Source organism: Thunnus thynnus, chromosome 3, assembly GCF_963924715.1.
Source record: "Thunnus thynnus chromosome 3, fThuThy2.1, whole genome shotgun sequence".
Lineage (NCBI taxonomy): Eukaryota > Metazoa > Chordata > Actinopteri > Scombriformes > Scombridae > Thunnus > Thunnus thynnus.
In genome coordinates this window covers 23,160,245-23,180,691 of record NC_089519.1, presented here as the reverse complement: position 1 = coordinate 23,180,691, position 20,447 = coordinate 23,160,245, and the positions used below count along the sequence as shown (strand labels likewise).

General features: G+C 38.7%; 2 protein-coding genes across 3 annotated transcripts; both read right to left on the bottom strand.

The window, feature by feature from the left end:
• Window positions 1–563: 563 nt before the first annotated feature.
• Window positions 564–5,983, bottom strand: cyp2u1 (cytochrome P450, family 2, subfamily U, polypeptide 1). Of its 2 annotated transcripts, XM_067584835.1 has the most exons (5): window positions 5,375–5,977; window positions 3,229–3,879; window positions 2,542–2,703; window positions 1,556–1,723; window positions 564–844 (listed from the first exon to the last, which is right to left on the bottom strand). In XM_067584835.1, the coding sequence occupies exons 1-5, from the start codon at window positions 5,799–5,801 to the stop codon at window positions 663–665; spliced, it is 1,590 nt and encodes a 529-aa protein (XP_067440936.1). In that variant the 5' UTR covers window positions 5,802–5,977; the 3' UTR covers window positions 564–662. The 2 variants fall into 2 exon arrangements, with proteins under 2 accessions (XP_067440936.1, XP_067440937.1); XM_067584836.1 differs by lacking the exons at window positions 564–844; window positions 1,556–1,723 and adding an exon at window positions 1,735–2,229 and having other exon boundaries at window positions 5,375–5,983.
• Window positions 5,984–7,011: 1,028 nt separating this feature from the next.
• Window positions 7,012–20,270, bottom strand: sgms2a (sphingomyelin synthase 2a). The gene is made up of 6 exons (XM_067584834.1): window positions 20,064–20,270; window positions 10,873–11,378; window positions 10,158–10,275; window positions 9,489–9,642; window positions 8,678–8,844; window positions 7,012–7,781 (listed from the first exon to the last, which is right to left on the bottom strand). Exons 2-6 carry the CDS (start codon window positions 11,319–11,321, stop codon window positions 7,596–7,598), a joined length of 1,074 nt encoding a protein of 357 aa, XP_067440935.1. The 5' UTR covers window positions 11,322–11,378; window positions 20,064–20,270; the 3' UTR covers window positions 7,012–7,595.
• Window positions 20,271–20,447: the final 177 nt, after the last annotated feature.

Genomic DNA, 20,447 nt, shown 5'->3' with positions numbered 1-20,447 from the left:
CAAAGTCATTCTTAATCACTGACACTAGCATTTCTCAGCAAACAGATACAATTTGTGTCACAAGTGGCCTGCAGCCAGCAAGGAGAGAGAGGGGCTCCAAGTGGCTATAGATCAGTGGTGTGCATCATAAAACAATTAAATGATAAAATATTAGTCATCCAGCTGTTATTTTATTTTTATTTTATTTTTATTTCAAAGGCATCTGGCACAAAATACTGAGCCTAATAAATCAATCAGCTGATTGACAAAAATGAAATCAACAGAATTTTGACCATTATTGATTGATTATCAAGTAGATATATAGATCATTTTCTGGTTGTAGGTTCTTAAATGAGTGGATTTATTGCTATTCTAGATTATATCACTGTCAATTTAACACCTATTTTGAGAGAGAAAAGCTATTTCAAGACATTGCTTTGGATTGGGGTAATTTCTGATGTGTATTTGTCATGACTTTTGAAATTTTATGGACTAAATGATTGCTTGAATAATCAAAAAATATATAAATGAAATGATAATGAAACATAATATGCAGTCATAATAGAATGAGCAAAAGAGACACATTCCAATCAAAAATACTTTTTATATTTTGCACACAAAATATCCATATCAACAAAGCACCCTGTTTACAGCCAGTCTGCTGAAACCAAGTTTGCACTGTTTCAACTACGAGGGCTCACACACACAGTGTATGGACAGGGTGCCAGTGTCAGGCCGAAACGTCCGTGCAGGGAAGGTGGAGGCACCCCCTCTGGGAGTCTGAATTTGAAGGCCTGAAGTAAGCTGGTAACTGTCAGGAATAGCTCCATCTTTGCCAGCTGTTCACCCATGCACACCCTGCGACCTTAGGGATACAAAGGTGAAATCATTACATAAAAGGATGAGTTCACAATTTGTCTGTCTTAAAACAACAGTCAGGTGCCCATATGACGACTGAAAGAGGTTTTCCTCGCTGTAATCATTCCTCTTGTTCATACTGAACATTAGAAGATCCCATTCAAATGCAATTTCAGTGTAAGTGATGGAGGTCAAAATCAACAGTTTTAAAAGTTTATCTGAAGCTTATATGAGGCTTCAGCTGTCTGAGTTAGTCATATCAGATCGATATCTGCCACATTTACAGTCTTTTTAGCATCAGATTCCCTCTTTGTTTCCTCTGATAGTGTTTCCCTGCTGAACTGTGGCGGAAGTATACTAACAAAAAAAGGGACTTTGGCCGTAAGACTGTCATGTTGAAAGATCTTCTTGATTTGACTAATTTGGACAGCTCAAACTTCATATTAGCTTCAGAAAACTTTTTAAATACATTTTTGCACAGGGGGAGGCTTATGGATATTGTCTCCCATCACTTACATTTTAAGTGCATTATTAAGGGATCTTCTAATGGCCTGTATGAACAGGAGGAATGAATATGGCAAGAAAAACCTATTTCATTGTTCATTTGGGCACTTGACTGTTGTTTTAAGACAGACTTAAAACTGTGAACGCGTCTTGAACGTTAATTGATACATCAATGTTTCAGATATTTGGCTCATATGAGTAAGAAATAGCATACCAATCCCGAATGGTATGAAGCACTCCTTCCTGAGCAACTTTCCCTCATCATCCAAGAAGCGTGCTGGGTTGAAAGAGTCTGGGTTATCCCACATAGTGGGATCTCTATGGACAGACCATAGGTTGGGTACAATAATTGTTCCTTTGGGAATAGTGAAGCCTCTGAATTCTGCCAAAAGGAAAAAAAAACATGATAATAGCGAGGGCTGGGTACTGAACTGGGTACTTTTAAGGGTACCAACATCGGTGCTACTGAGAACCAATTCATGTTAGATCGGCGCCAAATTTTGGTACCTTGAGAGCGGGTTGCGTTGTGAATTCAAATAAATACAGGCTAGTTAGCTTCACTTAGTTAGCGGATAGTTAATCAGCAACGGTGGATAAATATTTAAAACCCACGTTAAACTTTTAAATTGAAGGCCAAAGTTTGATGAGCAGCCCGTGGTCACCACTCCGGCCTTCTAGTCAGCGTTAGCCAGCTAGCATGGTGTTAGCAGTGTCCAGCTAATGAGACTAACAGACTAGCACGCTAACCAGTTACTAAACACTGGTAGGCTCAGTGAGCTGTGGCTGTGGAGCGACTCGCTGTGGCCGGGGAGCAGTGAGCTAACCGAGGCCATGTCCTCCGCTGGGAGTTAACAGCTGGACTGGGATGCTCTCTGCTGAGCGGTGCTTCTGGAGGTTGTAGGGACGGGTTTGGGAGGGGAGAGGGAAGTAGGAAGGGGTTTTATTTTGTGTGGTGCGTTACAACAAAATGCTCTAACAAAATGTCCTAAATAAATAAAAATGTTGAAATTGGAGAAGTTTAGACTCATTTTTACAACTGAAATTACATTTTTGTTATTACAGAGAGAATAAAGTACTGAAAAAAGGTCCTGTTGGGTACTGGTATTGGTTCAAATGTGAACAGTACCCAACTCCAATAATGGCATTAGCTCAGACTCAAAAATTAACAATGTTATAATCCTGAGCTCTGTTTAAGTTTACCTGTTGTCTTGGAGGTCATGTGTGGAATACTCAGAGGAACCACCACAGTCAGTCTCTGGACCTCCATGATAGTAGCCTCAGTAAAGGGCATACTTCCTTTATGAGTCAGAGACACAACCTGATTTCTGCCCACCACTTCATCAATCTCTGCTTGGACCTTATCTGAAATCAGAACAGTAGAAGCAAAACAACATTCAGTATTTCCCCCCTCCCAAATATCAATAACCAAGCAGATTTCCAATTTCCCTTTTTCCCTCAAAGTGTTTTCCATTCGGCAGAAAACAAAGTCTGTGGTCAACATTTGTTTGTTCTACATAAATTCCACCCGGAATCTCAGCTATAAATTTTGAAGTTCTACAATGTTGTATACGAATTGCATCCAGTGAAGTGAGTTGATTTGTGAAAATGTGTATATTAGTTATTATTAGTTGTTTTCTACACAGTTTTCTTTATTCATCAACAACTCGTGGAAATTCCTTTAGAAATCTGCCATAGAAACTCTCAGCAGAGGTAATTTTCTGGTTGGCTGATAAAAAGAGATAACTGTTTTAGTACTTCATAACTTTATCAAAATCAAGCAGAATCTGTTGGAGATATTTCAGCTAATGCAGTTGATAGTGTGCGATTTCACAAGGGTCTATGAGCAGTCTGTATAGTATGGACTGAATGCACTGTTTCTACTTTTACCTTGGACATCAGGATGTAAAGCCATGTAGAGCAGGACCCACAAAACTGTGCTGGTGGTGGTGTCAGTGCCTGCGATGAACAGTTCTCCTATTATATAAAAAAGATAGTCTTCTGTGAAGCTGCTGTCCTCCACTCCAGCAGCTTTCTGGGCCAACATCTCTATCAAGTACATGTCTACAAAATCCCGTGGGTTGTCACGGTCAAGTTTTTCCCAGTGCTTTGCAATAATCTTTTTTAGAAACAACGTAATGTCTCTTTCCACTTGTCTTAACTCCTTGAAGGCCCCAAATGGCAAGTAGTACAGCAATGGAAAGATATTGATGAGGACTGCAGAGCTGTTCACACAGATCTGCAGCCCACGCACCATTAGTTCCAGCAAGGTGCGGAACTCGTGGTCTTCGTGGTGGAAACGTTGACCCAGGGCCAGCGAGCAGATGACGTTTGACACTGCGTTGCTGATCAGTGGGGCAGGGTCCACACCGGTACCACCAGACTCCTCATTCAGTCGCAGGAGTTCTGTTTTGATGGTAGCCAGGCCTTGAAGGATGCATGGTTCCAAGCTCAACTTCCCCAGGCCAAAGTTTCGGAGTGTGGTGTGGCAGAACTTGCGATGCTTTCTCCAAACTGGCCCATAAGGTGCGAAGACTATTCCTTAAGTTCAATTAAACCAGAAAAGGGTAGGTTTATTGCTCAGGTCATCAACCCAAACATTTAGAGCCTTTAGGTCAAGGTCTATTCAGACAGTTTTCATTCTTATCTCTACGAACTTGTCAAACTGTAACATACCTTGTGGTGTATTTTCATTAAATGTCATTGGTGTGCTTAAAGACAATATTAAGCTATGCAGATTGATTTTATAAGTTTATAAGCAATAAGGGCTAGTGGGATACAATTTGTATTGGTGTAGTTATAATCTCATGAACCATATTTAAACACACTGTACGTATAGAGGCACAGCAGAAGAATCATAATCATACACTGGAGAAATTTGAGTGTGTTTGTATTACATGTCACTTTGCTTGGGTCTGCATTAAAGTCTTCACCTTTTAAAAAAATACCCTCTGCAGGAGATCAAGAAATAAGGGTGTAAAATGACTAGAATAACTTATAAAAATAAAAGGCCAGAAGACAACTGGGCAATAATGATGTAAAATGATTCCCAATACTTATATATAAAAATTGGATATAATCAGGTAGAATTATGTATGCCAGTACATATCCTCAAACAGCTCAAAAACCTGGTTTGAAGAGTTTTGACCAACAACAAGTGACAGAGATAAAAGCAACATAATAATTGGGCAAAAATTAGGGAAGGTGGATGATAAGGTGTGGCCTAAGCCGACCCAAGGACATAAAAACAATGCCCCAAAGAAAAACCTTTGGAGCGATTTGGTTCTTTGTAAAAGGTGCTACTCGTTCCCCTTTTCTTGCCGGCAATAAAAGAACACTTTGCTGTTTGGACCTCTGATTCCCTTTTTATTATTAAGAGAGAGTTTTTGCTCTGATACATTTTTCTGCAACAATTCGACACAACAACCTATTAATACAAAGTTATACTTGTCAGTAGAATATTGTCTGTTTCTGACTTAAATTCCTCCTTAAATCCTACATTTGATACTGCAGGCTGAGCAGTGTGAAAAATACTTTTGTTCTTGAGCCGGATTTAACAATGAGACTTTGAGATTTGAAATATAAAGTGTTTCCTTTTGGTACTGTTTTTTGCTCAACCAGTTTAATGTATAACGCAGTGGTAAATAGAATCTGTCTATAAGTTACAGCAATACTGACAAGTGTACTCTCAGTCGCCAGTAGTGTATATTACACACAAATGTAAAACTAACAGTCTACCACAACAGACCTGCAATAAACCCTACACCAACAAGGGTTATAATGTTCCGTTTTTGTTGAAACTGTTTATGAGAGGTTTGAGACTAATATTAGAAAAAAAAACTTTCCACAATTAACATTAAGTTGAATCAACACCTCGCTGAAGTTTAGACAATAACTACCCTACATTTATTGCACTACACTGCTGTAGGAGTAAACTGGAAACTGGGTATGCTTATGCATGTCTGTGCTCACCAGCTGATGAATGCATACACATATCGTTGAAAATGAATGAAAGTGCCCTTTAAGCAAACATTACCTTTGCGTTTAGTCATAATGACGACTGCAGGAAGATCTGGTCTGTCGGAGAACACCTCGGGATGGTTTGAGAGAGCATCCTTCACCACTTCATAGCCATTAAGCACAACGATCAGCTGACTCCCCACAAAAAGGCTGTATATATTACCATAAACGCTGGCTTGTTCCGTTAAAATAATCATAGGGGATTTGTTGTTTTTGTCTGATTCCCGTCCAAACCTCCTCAGGATGAAAGACGGAATGAGAAAACCGCCAAAGTTGCCGACTACCGGCAGCGGCTTCGGACCTGGAGGAATATTTGCAAAGTCCCGACGTTTCTGATAAAAATTAACTAAAATATACACCATCAAAGGTACTATTAAAATTACAATGTTTACTTGCGACAGTAGAAAGCCACTCAGTTGCTCCAGCCATGACAACGGAGCCATGGTGTCGGAGTAAAAATAAAATGAAATCGGTTATTTAACAATTTTATGCCATATACAGGATTACTAATAAAGTCTTCGTGATATATTTAAATGACATACAACAGGACGGGGCTTGTTATTTAACAGAGAAGTTCACGCTCTTCCTGTTTTGTTATGGAACCGGACGAGTCAACGTGGTACCGTTACTAGCTTCCTATTGGCTGATAGAGCAGTGGCCTGCTGTGATTGGTTTGCTTTGATAATGACAACTTCGGGCTTTTTAGCCCTTTAAGTTGTCTCACAGGCGCCAGCCTGGCAAAATAAACTAAACTAAAATTAAATAAAATTAAATAAACAACTGTCATGTCCAAAAGAGGGACCTTTGGTAAGGGCTAAATACCTATTGGGGCGGCTACCATAAACTTACATTTCAGGGATTAAATGTCCATAAAACTAATAATAATAGCAGTACTACTAACAGCAAAAAATATGGCATTTTTGAACAATCCCGTCACTTACATTAGTATCAGTTCAAAGGGGAGTAAAAGAGTAAAATTTAAATCACCCAATGATCTCTGGGACTTTGTCTTGCCATTTGTTCATTACTTGATCTCTCTCTTTATATATGACTAAAGCTGCATTTTAATCCACGAATTATGTGATATATTGTATAGATAGATAGATAGATAGATAGATAGATAGATAGATAGATCGATAAATAGATAGATAGATAGATAGATAGATAGATAGATAGATAGATAGATAGATATTACTTCTTAGTATTTCTTAGTTTTTATATATATTGCACCTGCAAATTAAACTTACGGTACATAGGCTATTTGTTTAAACATGAGACACATGGACACATTAGGACAGAAGACAGAAGAGACAGTATTAAATATTTAATCCAACTTCAGCAATAGATTTGTCAAGTTTATAATGAAATGTCAGGGCTATACTGTACATATGAAATGCTGATCTATGCGCAGCTCTATGCATTGTTGTCCTTAATGTGGGTGATATCACATTAATACATAGATAAACATTAGGCTTCCACAAGGGTTTTCCAGAAAAATATATATTTCTTGCATCTTGTGCGAAATAGAAATTCTGCAAGGTTGAGGAGGCGATCCATTGAATGTAAAACTGTCCTAAAACTGTAAATAAAACTGTGGTATATAGCATAATGATCAACTTTGATGATTTAATGTAAGCAAAAAACACACTTAAGTCTTAGTATGGTTACATTTTAATACAATAGTACAATGTTGAGACTACAGCTAGGATATACACACTTAAGAGTACTAAAATAATACAAAATTAATAATAATCAAAAAAAATAATAGAAAAAAAATACACCAAGACTCATAAAGGCATTTTTGGTAGACCTACGGACATTTAACACACTAAGGCACCTTGTGACTTGAGTACACTGATATTGAGGTAAACCCCGTCATCAAATACAGTATGAGGGGGTTACAGAAGCAGATCCAAAATCAAGTCTTGCAAATACTGTGTGACAAACCTGCAAGTCAGTTGCTACAAATGGATTTTGTCTGACATTTACTAGGAGCTGACACAGGTATCATTTACAAAAACAATGACAACTCTTCAGGACTTTATCTCATAAATAAATTACAGTGGCAAAGAACACACAGAGACAATATGATTATCCTTGTAGATACATTTTTGTTGAAACATTTCTTTTATAGCAATGCATCTGGTTCCATTAAATTCCTGTCCAAGAAAGATTGACTGAATGAATACCACTTCAGCGGATTATCAAGCAACACTGCTTGGGTTATCAGGGTCCACTCACTCCTCTCGTGTGCTCTGTACCATGGAGTACTTCTTACAGGGGTTCTTAAGACAGGCAGGAGGCCAGGTGATGGGCCAGCTGTATGAGCACGGCACCGCGGTTTGGACGTTCTTCTCCAGGAAGTTGAACAGAGGGTTCCACCAGGTGTTAGTGAGGTAGTTGTTGGGTGAGCATTTCAGAGTCTGCACGAGAATAAAAGTTATCAAGAGTTACATCAGAGAAGGAAAAAAAAGAACATCTAATCATTTATGCTGATAGTGAGATGCATTTCTCGCAGACAAACAGTATATTAAAAAATTACATTAAATAGACTATGGTTTTCAAAATATGATGGTGTTGTCTTTCGTGGTGGGGACAATTCTGTATATATATATACTGAATATATCCTCATACATGATCATATCTGCACTGAAAACAGTGGCCAATGTTGTGATTTTTCACTTGTTTTAACTTCATTGGTCATCTTCATTACGAAATTGTGGTGGATTGGTGAACAGATTATTTGAGGCAAATTTGTGATTTGCTATGTTGGGCTGCATATATAAAACTGACTTGACTTGACTTGACTTTAATGTAACTTGAAAGATAATTTAACGAACAGTTGATATGAGGTGGTACCACCTCATATCAACTGTTTACACTTTGGCCAGTAGAGGGAGTAATTCAGCATTTTGAAAAGCCATAGTGACTGTTCATGGGAATGACATCCAGAAAGTTCTGACACACAGTCCAAAAATAGATGTACTTACTATAAGTATATAATCATATGTAATATATAGACCATTTCCTTTAAATATAAACTGTAATAAATTGCACCTGATGTAAACTCCTTGAACAAAATACAGCCATGTTTCATCAGACAAACAGTAAAGTCTGCCATGCATAATAATTTAAGTGTAGCAAGGTTCAGTGAAAGTGGTGGTTTAGCTCTGAACGCTTTCATTTGCTCTCTTTCACTCTAACACACACACACACACACACACACACACAAACACACACACACACACACACACACACACACACACACACACACACACACACACACACAGCCACTGAGGGTCCAGCTCTGTGTTCAGACCTGTAAGTTGGCCATGGTATGGTACCACCAGAATAGTCGGGAGGTGATAAAATAGGCCACGACCACATCCACACTGTAGTGTTCATGTGCCACCAGGATGCACACCACACCCACGGCACTCAGCAGCCAGCACATCAGATGGTACCACCAAAACGACCGTGGCGAGTCTTGAGAGAGAGAAGGAGAGACAAGAGTGTTGACGATATTTATGACAACATCCATTCGTAGTCTGTTGTTCCATGTTTCCACTGTCAAGAAAAATGTTGTCAGTGGCATTTCAATAAAATGTGACAGGAACAGAAGGATTTCCTGCAAAACACAGACAAACATGCCTATAGCAAAAATCTTATCTGTAATAGTGGAAACTAAAACACTGCAATGTCTGCTTGTAAATCTCATCCAAACCAAATGTTTTTGCATTTTGAAAAACTTTTTTAATATGTACTTCGTATTTTTTTTTAGCCAATTCTCCCATATATGTACTCTGTTTTTTTGGGGTTTTTTGCCAACTGCACCATATATCCAGCATATATACAGCAATATTCAGCTTTACAAGATATATAACAAATACATTTTGCCAAACTTTGAATATTTGAATGTAAAAGTAAAACAGTAATAGTGGCATCACATGTCAGTTATTTTGTTTACTAGCAGTCTCTTGAAGGTCCATTTGTAGCTGTATAATACAATGATGTGAACCATATGGGATGAGAATGGAAACAGACAATATCATTCATATATTATTCATGGGATATTCACATGAATTATTCCATAAAAGCAAACACACAAGAGTGTTGCTTTGAATACTCACATTCCTTGATGAACAGATAAGTGAGGGTGAGCATCACAGTGTGTCCACTGTAGAGAAAGTCTCCACACATGAGATGGGAGTTTGTAATGGACAGACCTCCACCTGAAATCAGTCGCAGAATTCGCTGGATTTTTGCCTGGGAGTCTCCATGCAGCTGATAGAAAGCACATAGTGGATGCAATTAGGGATATATAGAAAAACATCAGATTGGTAGCAACTTGTGAGAGCATAGAGGTACAGTTAAAATTAAAAGAGGAATGGAAGGAGGAAAAACTAAGATTTAACAGGTATTAACCACTTGACATAACCAAATCTTGTTCTCCTATACATGCTGCTCAAATTACTGATAACTCACCTCTTACAAGTAGAAAAGTTTTAATATACTGTGTCCAAAACATTTAAAATTTTTGGGAACAACTATTAAATTGTCCAGTCTCTGATCTTTCTGCACAACACAACCCAACAAACAGCTGCCAGGAGCGCATGTTTTTGATCAAACACTGATGCACCTCAATATTGTCGGTGTCCGGAGGCAGTAAAAAGTCAAAATGGCTTTTTTATAGCTGCCTCTCTTGCGTGGCTGTACAAAATGAGTCCCAGAGGGTGCATAAGAGTACACGGCTGAGCAATGACAGCTGATGCCCGCCCTGATTTTAGCGTGCTACTCACCTTAGGAGCACAAGTCATGTGCATGCCAGGTACAGGCAGGGTGGTGATGTACATAGTAACACAGCGGTACAAGTACAGAGTGCCAATGAGGAAGAAGAACCGCCTGCTCGCTATTGACCTGTAAATGGAAAATGTGAGAGCCACAATGGAATGAATGCAGAAATGTTGTTGTGCCCTGATTATGTAATAGTACTGCAAACACCCATCTACTTAAATATACAAAATACTGAAGCATGAGGACTGTCTTGCACAGTGTGATGAGTCAACGTGTTGTCAAATTGGAGTTTTATTACTGCAAAATGGCAATGAGAAGTCATCCCTAAAATGCTGTAACAGTGTTAAAAAATCTTGTTGGTGATTTGTCTTGCATTGTAATACTGCTTTCTAGACTACTCATGTTGAACAGTTATAGAGGTAGACCTCCATTGTAGAGAAGACATACTGTAAATACAATTTCATCATAATGGCTGCCTCAACAGGCTATAATGTTGGTGCGTTTTCTGAGCAGCGGAAAGAGACATGCAGGGCATAGACAAATTGCAACACATAACCACAAAACAGAAAACTATTTCATAGAACAAAAATACTGTAGCTTATACAACTTATTATGTAGTGAAATTAAATTTTCCTCTTTTTTAAATACAGTACTCTGCTGACACCACATTAAGCTGGAGAAAACACAACTTGTACAATAGGTAGTGCAAAACAGCCTTACTTGTATCTGAAGAAGAACAACTGGATAATCCAAATGACCAGCAGAACCATGCCATTGATTTCTGTCACTGTAAATGCCCACTTGACCCTGTCAATATAGTCAAAAAATTTATCAGGAAGGGGAGGGCTGCTTTCTTTGGGTGGGACCCTCTCGTGGACTATTGTGATGACAACTGTTGTCAGGACCAAATTAAAACCAGCATAAAAGAAGGCAATCAGTGTCTTCCACCATTCCATGGGCAGACGACTGACCTTGGACTCTGGCACAGATATCTTCACGTAGTCATTATGCCTCCCTATGCCTTTCCGAAATCCCCGCTTTGTATCCTCTCCACCTGGGGTGTGGACAGGACAGGTTTTCCCGGTGCTGGGCACAGCACCGCCCTCCATTCCTGGGTTCAGATTATGAGTGGCAGAGTCTCTCGTATCCACAAGCTCCTGTGATGCCATGGGTGCCTGCACTGTCCATCCACAGGCACACGGTTCCTCTGGGTTGAGGCTTTTTGACTGCCATGAGAGAAAACAAAAGGTTGGAAACTGACACACTATTTGGTTTGGAAAGCACAAGTACTACACTTGTCATTTACACAAGATAGAAAAGCACATAAGTAAACAGGAACTGCTTGTTTGTATTAAGAATGTCAAGTTATTGCGATGAGAAACAGGGAAAAGATGAACTCTTGTTTACTTTTGTTTCCAATCTTCCTCATCCCAGGGATTAGCAAAGCATGAGACTGAGCTTTTATTGATGCAATGTTCTTGCTGAAATGTCCAGACTGAAAAGCTATTTTTGAGTTTATAACAGCCAGCTAGACTAGATGTGGCTCTATGAGTTAATGCTGTGTGCTGTATTTTCCTTTCCCTGGACATTCACCAGAACCACTATAACAATTTTCTGTTTGGATGTTCAGTCAGAATCTTATTTTGGGCCTCCCTAAGTCTTTCCTCCCACACTGCTTTGGTTTTTTTGAGTTTGTCCTCAACAGTCTGCTGCTATACAGTCTGTTCATTATCTTATGCATCGGAGGAATTTGCACACTCATCGTAAAAGTTACAAACTGTGTGAATGCAAAAGCAACTAACCTAAAAACTAAACTAAACTAAACTAAACGTAATTGAAAGTTCCTGCTCTTCTAGGGCTTTTTTATCATATTGTGCAACACAATCTTTGCAGATGGAGTTTGCCCATGGGATTAGTAGAATTCCCATTTTTCTGAGCACTTTAATGACTATGTTGGAAAAGCAACTCCATCAGCTGAGAAAGATAAACTAAAATATAAATATAACAACTAGATAAAATAAAAGTAAATTAGGTAATATACTGCAGATTGCTGGAAGCCAGAGATGAATGATTAGTAATGACACTCAGAAGATAGAAGAAGAAGTTGGAGATGAGCTCGCACAATGTTTGTTCTTGAGCTCTTTTCAGTTAATGATTTAAGAGAGCACTATAGTAATGGCCATTTTCATTCTTTCACATTTAGGCTTCTACTTCCTTTAAGAGCCCCATTAATGGACTCGAGGATATTGCTATTAGCACTGAAATACATCACAATAACTGTCATCTGGGATGCATACAGACTGGCATGTTTACTTGTAGGAAAATCTGGAATTAGGACAAAAGATGGGATAGAAATAGAGGTTGGATTCAAGAGAGCTGCTGAAAGTATCATGTTCCTCAGGATCAATTTTTGGGAAAATATTATTACAGCTCAGAAAGGCTTCTCGTAGAATACCCTCTGCCATAGCAGATTCACCCTCTGTTATGTAACTGATGGATGGCTACAGATGATAAAGTCTGACAGAATTTAAGGGGTCATAAGGTATAGTAATACTGACCAAGATGGCAAATAAGATCAACAAGAGCAGGCAAACAATATAAGCTAATTACAATGCCATGTTCTTTCTGTTGTTAGTGCGATGATGTTACATCTCTGTGGTTAGTTGTACTGCAAGGTGGGATCCCTATAAACATTCTTTTGTTTTTTGTGATAAAATTAGAATTCACATAATTTATTTCTCTAATATTGAACAGCTCAACTAACTGCAAGATGAACAGCAGGTACACAGTCTGTGGTTATTATATTTCTAGAGTCAAATACTGTTGCAGCTTTATAGATGGTGATTAATGAAACACTATGAAAGCACCAGTAGTGACTGAACTGGGATATGGGGAAATTTTCTGACCACAACTCATTTCAAGTCAATTTTATTTATATTTGTATATATATTTATATATCACAACAGAAGTTATCTCAGGGCACTTTTCATATAGAGCAGGTCTAGACCATACTCTTTAATTTACAGAGACCGAACATTCCTGCATGAGCAAGCACTTGGCGACATTGGCAAGGAAAAACTCCCCTTTAACGGGAAGAAACCTTGAGCAGAACCGGGCTCTAGGTGGGCGGCCATCTGCCTTTACCGGTTGAGTTGAGAGAGAAAGAGGGAGGGGGAGCCAGGAGAGAGAGACACAGAGAAGCACAGCAACAACATTAATAACATTAATAATAATAGACATATGACTAATAATAATAATAGCAGGCGCGGACGTCAAGCAGGACCACAGCAGCACAGGGTCTGCTACAACAGTCCATGGAACCTATGTGATGAGAAAGCACAAAAGCTATGGGAAAGATGCCAAGTTAGTAACATGCATTAATGGTACATGAATGCAGATGGAGATGGAGAGGAAGAGAGAGGAGCTCAGTGCATCATGGGAAGTCTCCTGGCAGTCTAGGACTATAGCAGTATAACTACGGGCTGGTCCAAGGTAAGCCTGAGACAGCCCTAACTATAAGCTTTATCAAAAAAGAAAGTTTTAAGCCTACTCTTGAACGTAGAGAGGGTGTCTGCCCCCTGGACCAAAACTGGAAGATGGTTCCACAGGAGATGAGTCTGATAGCTGAAGGCTCTGCCTCCAATTCTACTTTTGGAGATTCTAGGAACCACAATTAAGCCTGCATTCTGGGCGTGCAGTGTTCTAGTGGGGTAATAGGGTACTATGGGCTCTTTAAGATATTATGGTACCTTACCATTACGGACTTTGAAGGTGAGGAGATGGATTTGAAATTCTATTCTGGATTTTACAGGAAGCCAGTGCAGAGAAACTAAAATGGGAGAAATATGATCTCTTTTCCTAGTTTTTGTCAGTACACATGCAGCAGCATTCTGGACCAGCTGGAGAGTTTTTAGAGACTTGTTAGGGCAGCCTTATAATAAGTATAACTATAAGTGTGGACTAGTTTTTTGGCATCTTTTTGAGACAGGATGTGCCTGATTTTTGCAATATTACGTAGGTGAAAAAAGGCAGTCCTTTGAAATTTGTTTTATGTGTGAGTTAAAGGACATATCCTAGTCAAAGATTAATGTCCTTAAGGCATGCTTGGAATTTAGTTAACTGATTGGATTCATCTGGCTTCATTGATAAATATAATTGGGTATCATCTGCATAACAATGAAGATTTATGGAGTGTTTCCTAATAATATTACCTAAAGGAAGCATATAGTGAATAGTACTGGTCCAAGCACAGAACCTTGTGGAACTCCATGTCTAACTTTTGCGTGCATGGAGGATTCATCGTTAACGTGTGCAAACTGAAATTGATCTGATAAATAGGACTTAAACCTGCTTAATGCAGTTCCTTTAATGCCAAATAAATGTTCCAGTCTATGTAATGGGATGTGATGGTCAATGGTGTCAAATGCAGAACTAAGATCTAACAAGTACAGAGAGAAGTCCTTTGTCCGATGCAATAAGGAGGTCATTTGTAACTTTCACCAGTGCTATCTCTGTGCTATGATGCACTCTAAATCCTGACTGAAAATCCTCAAATAAACTCTTGATATGTAGAAAGTCACACAATTCATTGCGGACTTCTTGCTTAGGGATAAAGAGAAGGTTAGATGTAGATCTATTGTTGGCTAAAACGCCTGAATCAAGAGTAGGTTTTTAAAGAAGAGGTTTAATTACAGCTACTTTAAAGGACTGTGGTACATAGCCTGTTAATAAAGACAGATTGATCATATCTAGTAAAGAAGTACTAACAAAGGGTAAAACTTCCTTAAGCAGCCTAGTTGGGATGGGGTCTAAGAGACAGGTTGATGATTTAGATGAAGAAATCATTGAAGTTAGTTCAGGAAGGTCGATTGGAGAAAAACTGTCTAAATATATATTAGGTTTAACAGCTGTTTCTGAGATTCTTGTTTCTGAGGAGAAATCTATACCTGCTAACAGCAGGAGGTGATGACTTTTGTCTCTAATAGTTAGAATTTTATCATTAAAGAAGCTCATGAAATCGTTACTACTGAGAACTATAGGGATACATGGATCAATAGAGTTATGACTCTTTGTCAGCCTGGCCAAAGTGCTGAAAAGGAACCTGGGGCTGTTCTTATTTTCCTCTATTAATGATGAGTAATAGGCAGCTCTGGCGTCACAGAGGGCCTTCCTTCATGTTTTAAGACTATCTTGCCAGACCAAGCGAGATTCTTTCAGTTTGGAACACCATATCCTTTCAAATTTTCACGGTATTTGCTTTAATTTGCGGGTTTGGGAGTTATACTATTTTGTTTTGTTTTATCTTCTTTTTTAAAGGGGTGATGGAGTCGAGTGTCATTCACAGTGAGCCTGCAGAACTATCAACAAGATGATCAATTTGTGAGGGACTAAAGTCAGCATAAGAGGCCTCTGTAGTATTTAGACATGGAAGTTAAGATGCTAAGTGGGTTTATTTACACGCCAATTGAGTCTAATAATAAGATAAACACAGTGCTATGGCTATCATTATCGACATCCACATGAATATTAAAGTCACCTACTATAATTACTTTATCTGTACTAAGGACTAAGTTTGATAAACTCTGAGAATTCAGATAAAAATTCAGAGTGTGGGCCAGAAGGATGGTACACTATAATAAATAGAATTGGCCAAAAAAGTTTTCCATGTTGGGTGTGACAGACTAAGAACAAGGCTTTTGAATTGAGTTATAATTAAGTTTAGGTCTAGGGTTGATGATTAGGCTTGAGTTTAAAATGGCTGCAACTCCACCTCCTTGGCTGGTATCTCGAGGAATGTGAGTATTAATATGACTGGGAAGAGTGGATTTATTTAAGCTAACATATTCTTTATGACATAGCCAGGTTTCAGTAAGACAAAATAAATCAATATGATGATCTGAGATTGGATCGTTTATTGATATGGCTTTTGATCACAGATATCTAATGTTTAAGAGTCCACATTCTCCTATTTTGTTGTACTATTGCAGTGGTGGTGTTCATTTGTATAAGATATTTATGAAAAACTCCTCTTCTCTTTACTTTAGATTTAACTCATTTAAGTGGTCTAATTCATTTAAGTGGTCAGGTGGCAGACACAGTTTCTATGTGGTTTTGGGTGGGTAACTGCTCTAATGGAAACACAGAGAAGTGTGCAGGACTGCAGCTCTGCCTCCTGGACAACTATGAAAGCACCAGTAGTGATTGAACTGGCATATGGGGAAATTTTCTGACTAACACAACTCATTTGGATGGAAAAATGGAAAAAAATGAAAAAGTATCCAATAAGTCCTCAAACCTAAAAGACAAAATAGGTTGTTTGTCATTGCCGTCCACAATGACCTATATGAGCGTTTTCTGATTTGGCGCCCCTATTGGCAGTGCCTTCCAAACTACTTAAAAATGGATCATATGAGGCTTTATATGAGCCTTTTCCAATCTGCCACCTAAGGTTTGTTTCATTATAACCAACTATATCAATAAGGTTAGATAAAGATAATGACCACGGTTGAAAAAAATCTTTATTAAAGGTTCCCCATGGAGTTTGTGACCTCTAGTAGATCCATGGAGCACTTTTTTTGAGTGCATCCCCATTTTGTTTGCCTCGTGCTTACATGCATGCACATTTGCACGCAGGCAACACAATACACAGTCTTACAGGTGGCTGTAATGCGCCACGAAACACAGCTATATGCCAGCAAAGGCAGAGAAGAAGGAGACTGCAAGCTAGTAAACATAGATGTAAACAAAGCTGGATTTAAAATACTTTAAAAAGAAAGTTTTGCAAATGTTTTATGAGGCAGGAAATGGATTTAAGACATTTGTTGGATCACAAGTATACATGCAATGAGTTTTGGTGAGTAAAAGAAAATGTAAACACAACTTTTGTTTGTTTACAGGAAAACGCCACAGGATACCTTTAAGTTTGACAAATTGATCCTGACTCAAGGTCCACTCACTTTTACAGAGCTTTCAACCACATCACAAAGTCTTCATCAGCAGATGGAGTTTGGTCAGTTGTCTTGGAAATAAATCTGCTGGACTTTCCATCCATGTTGGCATGAAGAAGCATTTTAAGCCAACATGGACAAGAGGACTACGTGATCTAGTGGAAAGCTCAGAAAAAGCTTGCAGGTGGACTAGCTAGAGTTGGGATTGTTTTGTCAAACTATTTACCAGGTAAAGAAGGTGATGAATGTTCATGCTTACTTGGTTAAAGTTACTGAAATATGAAGCTTCAGAGAAAACAACTGTTGGTGGAGGAAGGTATGAGTGCAGTGGTCTTTGTGTCACCTTACTTTTGAGACAACGGTCATTGTTCACATGGCCAAAAGAGGTCACTTATTTTAAGTTTCTGTATAAATCACCAATGATGTTGTTTTTCTGGTAATGGAGGTCTTGATCTAGTTTTCAGTTTATTGAGAAAGTAGTTGTTGTTGTCCAAAACTGTTAGCAAGGCACAAAGTTAATTCTGTTTTGTGGTGGATTTTTCCCTTAAAAAACCTACAACAAAAGTTGTTATGTTTTATATTTTCTTGTATTTGTGCGTATACTGTGACAGATCAGTGTGACATTCAATACAAAAGAGATATTAGGTACTTATTTTCCAGTGTTCACTGTGAGACTGTACTATGTGTACTGTACAAGGGAGGTCAGCAGAGTGCCTCCATCAGTTTTCCACCAGTCCCCCTCCTCCCCAGTGTACACTACACACTGTTTTCCCACCAGCCAGTGCACCCAGCTCTCTAAAGGGATTGGTGGTGATGGAAAACTGGCAGAAAAACCTATTCCACATGGTCACAGACTGTAATGGATAACTTGGCTGCCTCCACTCACCCAAGCTATTTCAAGAGAAGCCACCCAGTTGCTGTGAAGGCTGTATTTTACTCCAGGGGAACCAAGGCTTTGACTCCATTTTGGGGCCTTCATAATAACATGCTACTGTAGCTGTCCACTCATTTTCTTCTTGGCAGCATGTGGATTGTCTTCATCAAAGGGAAGGATAAAAATAAGTCACATCCGAGGTGGCCCAGCCCTCTAGGAACTGATGACACTACGGGGAGGAGTTGACTATATATGCTGTACATGTACTTACTGTAAAGAAAGCCTTGAAACAGAAAGTTTTGCAATACAGCATGTTTCAGTTTTAGTTTTGTTTCCCCACATTTGGTAATAAAAAATCTAAATATATCCTCAATGTATAATTTGATTTGATTATTTGATTATTATTAGTGCTAGAAATAGTACCAGTGGTGGAAGAAATATTCAGATCATTTACTTAAGTACCTTTACTTAAATAAAAGTAGGAATAGTAGTAGAAAAAAGTACTGAAAGTAAAAAAAGTAAAAGTATTTGTTATATAGAGAAATGACCCCTGGGTGTTATATTACTGTATATTATATTATTGGATTTTTGATGTTGATGCATTAATGTGTAAGTGATATTTAATTGTTGCAAGTGGCTCAGCTGGAGCTAAATTGAATTACTTCACACTGTAAATAAGTTTTGTCTAAAACAATGCATCACATTATACAAATGCATCATATGTTATCTACGTAAACTCTTCATCACCAAAATAACTAGTATTCATACATAGCTGTCAACTAAATGTACTGGAGCAAAAAAGAGAATGTTTGACTCTGAAACGTATTGAAGTACTCGCATAAAGTAACATGAAATGGAAATCAGTGAAGTGCACATACAGTATGTCAAGACTGTGCCTACGTGGAGTGCTTGACTAAATGTTACTTTCTACCACGGATTAGCAGTAGCAGCAGTGATGGTAGTAGAAGAAGTATTTCTTGTGTTAATAGTTGATATTGACATCATAGTAGCAGTAACATTAGTACAGTAAGTTATATGCCAGTAAATATGTCATGACAATAATGTGAATGACAGAGGGCAATTGTTTGAAACCTTTGGTTTTATCACTACAATGTTCACTTCTTCACTCGAATCCACGACTACTGTATAAAACTAGCTCACTGCCCACAGCTGTTCATCAAAAATACACAAATACATATCATTCCCTGACAGAACTGATAAATTTTGCTGTATTCCTGCAAAGTGATCCCATTTACAAGCCAAAACGGTCACACTGCATGGAGCCACCCTAACTCTTCTGGGTGCCTTAACCACATCTGGGGTGGATCCTGGCAGTAATGCAAGGTTCAGGACTGGGAGTCTCCCATGTCTCCCATATATTAAAGGGCGGTTGGGCTGACACATGTGATGAGTGCGGCCCAGCCAGTTTTGAAGTTTACTTTTGGGGTGAAGCACAGTGGCCCCCCACACAGTCATAAATACTATGTTCCATATGAAGCTACTGGGTGGGGCAACAGGTCATTGCATGTCCTGTAATTAAGCCCTCTTGATTTCAGTCAATGCTATTGCAGTTGGAAACTGACAGCTGAATTATTATAATGAAATTAAAGCAAAGAATAATTATATCACAAGCATGCACAGTCTGTGTATTGGCTATGATACAGAAATAATGGGGGATTAGCTTTGAATGGTTTTAGAGCTTATGTGACAACTTGCCTTTTAATTTTCTGTATATAGCCTACCCTGTTCTGGAGCTGACATCATCACACTATAAACACGTAGGCTTCTAGCACATCTCTAATGATCCACCGAGAAAGAAAACTTTTTGTATGAATGTATACGAATATATGGGCCCAATAGCTCACTACAAATGAAAATTCAAACACAGGCGAATCTACCAGACTTCACGATGTATTTCAGCATCAACACTGATATAAAAGTTGAATGTCATCGGGAGGATAAAATCCTGTGTGGCCATAGCAGCCTATTACACATCACTTATTAATGCCGCAATTAACACGTTCAGCACAACAGATAGCGATAAGAGGATGTATTTATATTCACATGTTGCACAGTTTATAGCATCCTACCTGCCTTGCTCGGGCCTCCTAGTGTCTCTTCCTGTAGTTGCAGTTCCTTGAATCCCTGATGCTGCGCCCTGTTTGATCGCTGCTCCGCTCAGGCTGGACTGCTACATTACACTGCACTGCCACTCGCTTTTGAGGGAGCGCTCCTCCCCGAAGCCCTACATATTCTTAGATCCATCCATCCATCTGTATCCAGTCCCCCGCCTGGCATCCCCTTTAATTCAGAGTAACTGTCCTGTAATCAGCACAAGCATCACCCTGTAACTCTGCTTATTTAAAATAGGTGTTCTCTAATATGCGCATCTTGAACCAGTTAGAAGGATTTATGATTGTAGCTTAGTTGTTTGCATTTATTATGGAGTCACACACTATACTATATATAATATA